Raw genomic sequence first — 8,474 nt, forward strand, 5'->3', positions numbered from 1 at the left:
AGTAGAGACGGGGTTTCACCATGTTGACCAGGATGGTCTCGATCTCTTGACCTCGTGATCCACCCGCCTCGGCCTCCCAAAGTGCTGGGATTACAGGCGTGAGCCACCGAGCCCGGCCCGGTGCTATTAAATTCTATATTCCATAATAGATCCTCTAAAAAGCAAAACTGAGGTCAATAAAAAACAGATGCTCTGTGTTATATAACCAACTGAACTCTAATACACAGCGCTCAGAAAACTGCAAGTCAGTTGGGAAAAATAAGAAATGCTATAAAGGATATGTATCAATTGACAAGTATGTAAAGTGCTTAAAACAGTATTAGATGCTTAGTAAGCTCTACAAGTGTTGGGTGTTAATATAAACAACTTTATAACAAAAATGAGAATACACTCTCTTTTATGTAACTTAAATTACTAGGCTATAAAGGAAATCTCAAATAATGCATTTGTTTATTTAGAAATTTTTATCAAAGGCTGAGGCAGGAGGATCACTTGAGGCCAGGAGTTTGAGACTAGCTTGTGAGACCCTGCTAAAAAAAATAAAAATAAAAATTAGCTGGGTGTGGTGGCATGCTCCTGTAACCCTAGCTATTCAGGAGGCTGAGCCCAGGAGATTGACGCTACAGCAACCAGTGATCACACCACTGTACGCCAGCCTGGGTTACAGAACAAGACCCTGTCTTAAATTATTGAGCCGTTCTAACCACTGGGCACTGTTCTAGGACCTAAGGATACGGTAGTAAACAAAAAAAGTTCCCATCCTCGTAGAGCTTACTTTCAAGCCGAGGAAACACAAGGATCAAAAATAGACATACACGGCCAGGCACGATGACTCACACCTGTAATCTCAGCACTTTGGGTGGTTGAGGTGGGCAGATTGAGAGGTCAGGAGTTCGAAACCAGCTTGGCCTGACCAACATGGTAAACCCCATCTCTACTAAAATATAAAAATTAGCTGGGCATGGTGGCCCACGCATGCCTGTAATCCCAGTTACTCAGGAGGCTGTGGCAGGAGAATTGCTTGAACCAGGGAGTCGGAGGTTGCAGTGAGTGAGACAGCACCATTGCACTCCAGCCTGGTGACAGAGCGAGACTCTGTTTCAAAAATAAATGTATACATACACACACACATACACATGTGTGGACTGTATTCACTGGCATCACAGTGCCTTAGAAATTGACGAATTAAAAGCCAGAAAAATGTATACAAACTGAACATTTGGAATACATGCAAATTTAAATAAGTAATTAAAAATGTTTTTTAAAATATGGTACTCTTTCTGTAAGTGCGTGACACATATGTGTGTAACTATATTGAATGAAATCAAATTGGAAATAGTGATTAACAACAGGAAGATGACGTAGAATGGTTTCTTGGTGATCAGAAGTATGTGCAGAAGAAAGTGTATAGCCTTAAATGAATTCATTAGAAATCAAAACAAAAAGAATGAAACTATAGTGAAACAAATACAAAATAAAAAATTACTATAAAAATGGAAAGTAATAAAAAGCATTGATCAGTGAAACCAAGGAATTGTCAAAGAACAAAAATATTTCATGGAACATGTTTGATTAGCAGAATGATATGAATCCAAGGATGTGACTTGTCTAAATGACCTGGTTTGAAGGATCAGACTAATAGCCATATAGATTACCTTTAAAATGTTATTCAAAATCTACTCTAATAAGGGCAGCTTAAACACAAATTGCAGTGCCCAGGCTCCTCTTCTCAATCAGCTGATGGCTGACAATGATGTAGCAGAGGAGATACCCTGACCAAGAAGGCAGAGCAGTGGCCCCAGGTCTTTACTTTTCTACCAGGGTACATGAGGGAGGCCCTGCTATAGAAAGTCCTATTTTGCTCTTTGGTTAAAAATGACCAATTAGGTAAAATTTAGTTTTAACCTTTTCATGTTTAAGATGCTTTAGTTTCTTGAAATTAGTATTTCCACTAAATGTGTGTAAAAGTGACTTGTTTCTACTTGTTATGCTTTCACTACAATAAAAGTTTTGCTTGTCTACCAGAAGCAAAATTGGTTACTAGACAAAATATGGAAGGGACTTTCATCACTTACTTTAATATCTTTAGAGAATGTCCAGATACTTTGTATTCATTTCCTTTGCTTTCTCATGTTCTTTCTCTGTATCTTTTTTCTTATACAGTATGATCAAAGGAAATAAAAGGAGTTAAAATGCAAAGCCATTACTTTTGTTAAACTTCAAACTCTTTTCAACATTGAAACATTTTTAATTATGTTTTGTTTCTTTTTTTTTTCTTTTTTTAAAGACAGGGTTTCACCATGTTGGCCAGGCTGGTCTTGAACTCCTGACCTCAGGTGATACACCTGCCTCGGCCTCCCAGAGTGCTGAGATTACAGGCATGAGCCACCACGCCGGGCCTTCTTTGTTTCCTTTTTTTTAGACAGACTCTGTCACCAAGGCTGGGGTGCAATGGTCCAATCTTGGCTCACTGCAATCTCCACCTCCTGGGTTCTAGTGATTCTCCTACCTTAGCCTCTGGAGTAGCTGGGATTACAGGTGCCCACAACCATGCCCCCAGCTAATTTTTGTATTTTTAGTAGAGACAGGTTTCACCAGGCTGGTCTCAAACTCCTGACTTCAGGTGATCCACCTGCCTGGGCCTCCAAAAGTGCTGGGGTTACAGGCATAAGCTGCACCTGGCTTTTTTTTTTTTTTTTTAGAATTCCTGATTATCACTAAGATGCTTATATCTTGGATACACTCCCTAGTTTTTCACACTTCTTGTATTTTAATTAATACAAAATTATTGCATTTAAAAGTCAGCATTATGTAAGGTGTGAGCATCTATAGGTGGAATGTGATTGAAACTGTCTAGATAATTCCTCTGAAAATAGAAATTCTAGAAACAAAAATTAGGGTCTTGAATTAAAATAGAGAAGTATTTTGTGGCTTAGTTTGGGTATGGATTATGAAAACATTCTTCCAGATAAGAACAAAGAATAAATCTAAGCTTCCCCTGTTTAACTTTGGAAACTGTGGGTTTCAGATTTCAAATAAAAGTCACTAATTCTGTCATCCATCTACCAGTGTTTGAAAAAGCATGTTTTCTGTTTATCATTGGGATTGAAGTGGAAGTATGTGCCTTATTTTTATGGATATCTCTGATTTCTGGACAGATGTTTGCTCTATCTAGTCTTTTCTAAATATTGAGAAGAATACTGCAAAAAAATCAATTTGAATATTTGAATTTATGGTGTGATTTGAATTGAAATTTTAAAAAAATGCTTAAATCTAGTTTGTAAAGAAGGTTGGCACTATTTTATAATTCTAAAGGAATTATTTTGGATCATAGTACATTATTTAATTGCCCTTATTAAAAACTATGGAGGTTGGATTTGGAAGCAAACAAACAGAAAACACCTGAAAATGTCCCATTAAGCTCAAACAGAAATTAGATATCAGTTGAAAGTTCATCTTCCATAGTCTGATACTTTTTCTAAATGCTTACTTGGAATTATGAAATATATATATATATATATATATATATATATATTTTTTTTTTTTTTTTTTTTTTTTTTTTTTTCCATTTTTTTTTTTTTTTTTTTTTTTTGGCCTCTGTGTCAGTGAAGTGCTTAGGTCTGTAGCCAGACAGATGCCTATATTCTGAAAAGCCACCTATTTTTTACCCTCTGAGACAGAGTCTTACTCTGTCGCTCAAGCTGTAGTACAATGGCATGATCTCCACTCACCACAAACTCCACCTCCTGGGTTCAAGTGATTATCCTGCTTCAGCCTCCAGAGTAGCTGGGATTATAGGCATGCGCCACCATGTCTGGCTAACTTTTTGTATTTTTTGTAGAGATGGAGTTTCACCATGTTGGCCAGGCTAGTCTCAAACTCCTAAGCTCATGATCTGCCTGCCTTGGCCTCCCAAGGTGCTGGGATTACAGGCATGAGCCACCGAGCCCAGATGAATTTTTTTTTTCTTTTTAGATGGAGTTTCGTCCTTATTGCCCAGGCTGGAGTACAATGGCACAATCTCAGCTCACCGCAACCTCCACCTCCCAGGTTCAAGCGATTCTCCTGCCTCAGCCTCCCAAGTAGCTGGGATTACAGGCATGTGCCACCATACCCTGCTAAATTTTTTTATTTTTAGTAGAGATGGGGTTTCTCCATTTTGGTCAGGCTGGTCTCAAACTCCTGACCTCAGGTGATCCGTCCGCTTCAGCCTCCCAAACTGCTGGGATTACAGGTGTGAGCCACCATGCCTGGCCTAGAATTACAATCTTTATGAGCTCCACTTTTTTAGTCTTTGACTTCTGAAACTGTCACGATTGAATTTCATAATGTTCATTACAACCTTGAAGCCACCAAGTTTGAAGCAATGATTTTCTTTCATCCTTTCCCCATACTTGATGTTTAGTTGAAGGTCACTCATCAGCTTGTCAGTGGAATGCTGTGTGCTGATTTTGATTTTAACACTGTCCTCTGAGAACATTTGGTAGTACATGGATTTTCTCCTGAGGCAAAGGATAGAAAACCGAAACACTTTTTGTAGCATAGAAGCTTTGCTTTATATTCTTAGAAAGTAGGTGGGCGCAGTGGCTCCTGCCTATAATCCCAGCACTTTGGGAGGCCAAGGAAGGTGGATCATTTGAGGTCAGGAGCTCAAGACAAGCCTGGGCAACATGGTAAAACCCCATCTCTGCTAAAAATAGAAAAAAAAATTTTAGCCGGGTGTGTGGTGGCACATGCCCATAGTCTCAGCTACTCGAGAGGCTGAGGCATGAGAATCACTTGAACCTGGGAGGTAGAGGTTGCAGAACCAAGATTGCACCACTGTACTTCAGCCTGGGCAACAGAGCAAGACTGTCTTTAAAAAGTAATTAATTATAAAAAAAAAAAAGTAGATAGTTGGTTATAGCCGAGTTTGGGTTATTCAGATATGACCCAGGAAGGGGGAAGAAAAAGGTGTTCAAATTCCTAGATTGTGAGAGTGTTTAAGTCACCAGCATGAAAGGAAGTTTCAAAGTAAGTGACCCTTTCATAAGATTGAACTTTCTTGTCCTTTTTCATCTAGAAACTTAGTTTTTATTGTCTTTTTCTTCAGATGATAGAAGATGTTTTGGGAGAAGGGTCAGTCTCTGCCAGTCGGTTCAGTAGGTGGTTCTCTAACCCGAGCAGATCAGGAAGCCGATCCAGCAGTCTTGGGTCAACACCACACGAAGAGCTAGAGAGACTTGCAGGTAAAATGGCTTCAGATTCTGGCCTCAAAGGTAAACCTGGGTTTTTCTCTGATAAGGTTCATTCTGTCTTCATTAGTCAGGAATTGATTAGGGTCAAAGAGTCTCTGGACAGCTGAAAAGCCTTTAATTTGTGTCCTTTTAATATTGTTCAAGGGACCAGGCGTAGTGGATCATGCCTGTAATCCCAGCACTTTGGGAGGCTGAGGTGGGCAGATTACAAGATCAGGAGTTGGAGACCAGCCTGGCCAACATGGTGAAAGCCCATCTCTACTAAAAATACAAAAATTAGCCATGCATGGTGGCGCACACCTGTAGTCCCAGCTGCTTGGGAGGCTGAGGCAGGAGAATCACTTGAAACCAGAAGGCAGAGGTTACAGTGAGCCGAGATCGCACCACTGCACTCCCCCGCCTGGGTGAAAGAGCGAAACTCCGTCTCAGAAAGGAAAAGAAAAAACTGTTGAAAGGTATGTTTCTTTATCAGAACAGATTAATTTTAAGTATATTTATTTGCAATAATAGGTCTGGAGCAAGCCATCATCTCTCCTGGACAAAACTCGGGGAATTACTTTGCTCCTATACCATTGGAAGACCATACTGAAAATAAGGTGGATATTTTAGAAATGCTACAGAAAGCCAAAGTGGATTTGAAACCGCTTCTTTCCAGCCTTTCTGCAAATAAAGAAAAACTTAAAGAAAGCTGTAAGTGTTTATGAACATCTGTTTTAGATATCTGAAAAAGTCTAGATGTTCAGTCTTCATGCATTGGGGTCTACCATACCTCTGTTTCATAAAATGTCAAATATATATTGGGATTTTGTTTAATGTTCTTTTTTAAAAACTCATTTCATCAAACAATACCACCTCTTTGAGAATCTCACAGTGGGTTATGAGCTCTATGGGAAATTTTCCTTTTAAGTTCTTTTTTTTTTTTTTTTTTTTTTTTTTTTTTTTTTTTTTTTTTTTTTTTTTTTGAGACGGAGTTTCGCTCTTGTTACCCAGGCTGGAGTGCAATGGCGCGATCTCGGCTCACCGCAACCTCCGCCTCCTGGGTTCAGGCAATTCTCCTGCCTCAGCCTCCTGAGTAGCTGGGATTACAGGCACGTGCCACCATGCCCAGCTAATTTTTTGTAGTTTTAGTAGAGACGGGGTTTCACCATGTTGACCAGGATGGTCTCGATCTCTTGACCTCGTGATCCACCCGCCTCGGCCTCCCAAAGTGCTGGGATTACAGGCTTGAGCCACCGCGCCCGGCCTCCTTTTAAGTTCTTACCTAGGGCCTGATTGTAGTAATCCAGTGAATGTTGAAAACAAACTCTAGTGAATGTTTTATTCCTCCAGAGCATTAACTTAACCATTTCCTCACAACTCTGCCACAGTCTTCCATGTTCTTGCTTAGGCTTTAAATCTTCAACATAAAAATTTAGTGATCTTATGACCACAGTGCAGGTAGCAATCTTGCCAATGTTGGCCTATCTGGGATTCATATCCTTCTGCAGGATGCAGAGCAGGAGCTTGTCAGCTTTTAAAGCATAACACCTCATGGTTGTGATCCCCTGGTTCCTAGCATCTAAACATTGTTGGTTTAGTTTATGCCATCTCTTACTTAGTACTCAATATGATTTTAAATGTCTTCAGTTTGTCTATTTTTGGTGTCAGCCATTTCTGACAGTCTCATCTCAATTTTGAAATAGATTTATTTCCATCTTACCTATCATACTAGCCAAATACAATTCCTACCAGATATCTCTTTGCTTGATTTAACCTCGACTTTCTTAACTTCTTAGCACATTCAGGGGTTGTGCTTTCAGTGGAAGAGGTAGAAGCAGGGCTGAAGGGCTTGAAGGTGGACCAGCAAGTGAAGAATTCAACTCCCTTCATGGCAGAACACCTAGAAGAGACTTTGAATGCTGTAACTAACAATCGACAGCTCAAGAAAGATGGAGACATGACTGCATTCAACAAGCTAGTAAGCACAATGAAGGCAAGTGGGACTTTGCCTTCTCAGCCCAAAGTCAGCGTAAGTATCTGGCACAAATCCCACCCTTTTCTCCCTTTCTTTTTTCTCCTTTTTCCCACAACAATAAAGGGATTTTTAAAATGGTATTCTGAGTAAGTTGGAAATTCTTTTGTTGTTGTTGTTGATGATCCACTGACAGCTTGCAGGAAATTCTTTAGTAGTCATTTGGTTCTTGATGCTTTTGTGTGTGCCTTAATTATTGATATATTATTTATTACTAGAAAAAGCAGGCTTGTGGTTAATTTATATGTATTGTGGGGTGACAGTATAAAGATTAAAAGATTTAGTCTTATATAATGCCTGTATAACTTTAAGTCACTGCTAAAATGAGGTATAAAACTATCTTTTCAGATGATCTCCAGAGAAAATTTTGTTATTCAGCTACATAAGTTCATATACTTTACCATATTTGTATAGTAAAATTTTTATTTTCACATCTTCTAATTATTCCCAGATACTAGGGATTACCTGCTTTCTTGCAGTCATACAAATCATTTGTAAAGTATCTAAGATGGGGCTGGGCACAATGGCTGACATCTGTTATCCCAGCACTTTGGGAGGCTGAGGCAGGCGGATCACTTGAGGTCAAGAGTTCGAGACAAGCCTGGCCAACATGGTGAAACCCTATTTCTACTAAAATACAAAAATTAGCTGGATGCGGGAGCAGGCACCTATAGTCCCTGCTACTTGGGAGGCCAAGGCAAGAGAATCACTTGAACCCAGGAGACAGAAATTGCAGTGAGTCAAGATTGTGCCACTGCATTCTAGCCTGGGCAACAGAGTGAGACTCCATCTCAAAAAAAAAAGGTGGGGGGTGGTCTGAGATGAGTTTGTCAAGATAATTACATTCTGTCAATTTACTAATGGAAAAAGCTGTGGCTCCAAATTAAACAACACTTGTAGGCATGAAGTTAGGTTATAAGATGACACAAGTGCATGTCACCTTGTATATGCAGGTGTTTATAATGTACTGGTCTTTGACCTAACAATTTTTAGAGGGTAGTTCTCACCCATAGCCTATGTGTTAATATCACTATCTCATGATACAAACTGGTGGGGAAGCAGGGTAGATATGAATAATAAAAACATAAACATAGACTTATTCTAGTTGCTAAGTTAAAGCAAATTTACCAAATTGAGTTTTCCCTGTTTTTTTTTTTGTTTTTCCTCTTCTCCTGTTCCCTGCTTGCCTGGGAACCTAGCAGTTAGCCAAGATGCAAATAGCAATA

At 39.4% G+C, this 8,474-nt stretch overlaps 1 protein-coding gene across 7 annotated transcripts in view; it reads left to right on the forward strand.

Annotated features, from left to right (window-relative positions):
• EIF4ENIF1 (eukaryotic translation initiation factor 4E nuclear import factor 1) overlaps positions 1 to 8,474 on the forward strand; it is a 55,637-nt gene that overhangs the window by 32,031 nt on the left and 15,132 nt on the right. For 6 of the 7 annotated variants that reach the window (XM_017499527.2, XM_017499528.2, XM_017499532.1 and 3 more), the window contains exons 8-10: positions 5,093 to 5,228; positions 5,748 to 5,927; positions 7,013 to 7,245. In XM_017499527.2, the coding sequence (XP_017355016.1) occupies positions 5,093 to 5,228; positions 5,748 to 5,927; positions 7,013 to 7,245 (549 nt within the window). The remainder of the gene's footprint in view (positions 1 to 5,092; positions 5,229 to 5,747; positions 5,928 to 7,012; positions 7,246 to 8,474) is intronic. The other variant, XM_017499536.2, reaches the window with a different exon arrangement.

This window comes from Cebus imitator, unplaced genomic scaffold (assembly GCF_001604975.1).
Source record: "Cebus imitator isolate Cc_AM_T3 unplaced genomic scaffold, Cebus_imitator-1.0 Scaffold258, whole genome shotgun sequence".
Classification (NCBI taxonomy): domain Eukaryota; kingdom Metazoa; phylum Chordata; class Mammalia; order Primates; family Cebidae; genus Cebus; species Cebus imitator.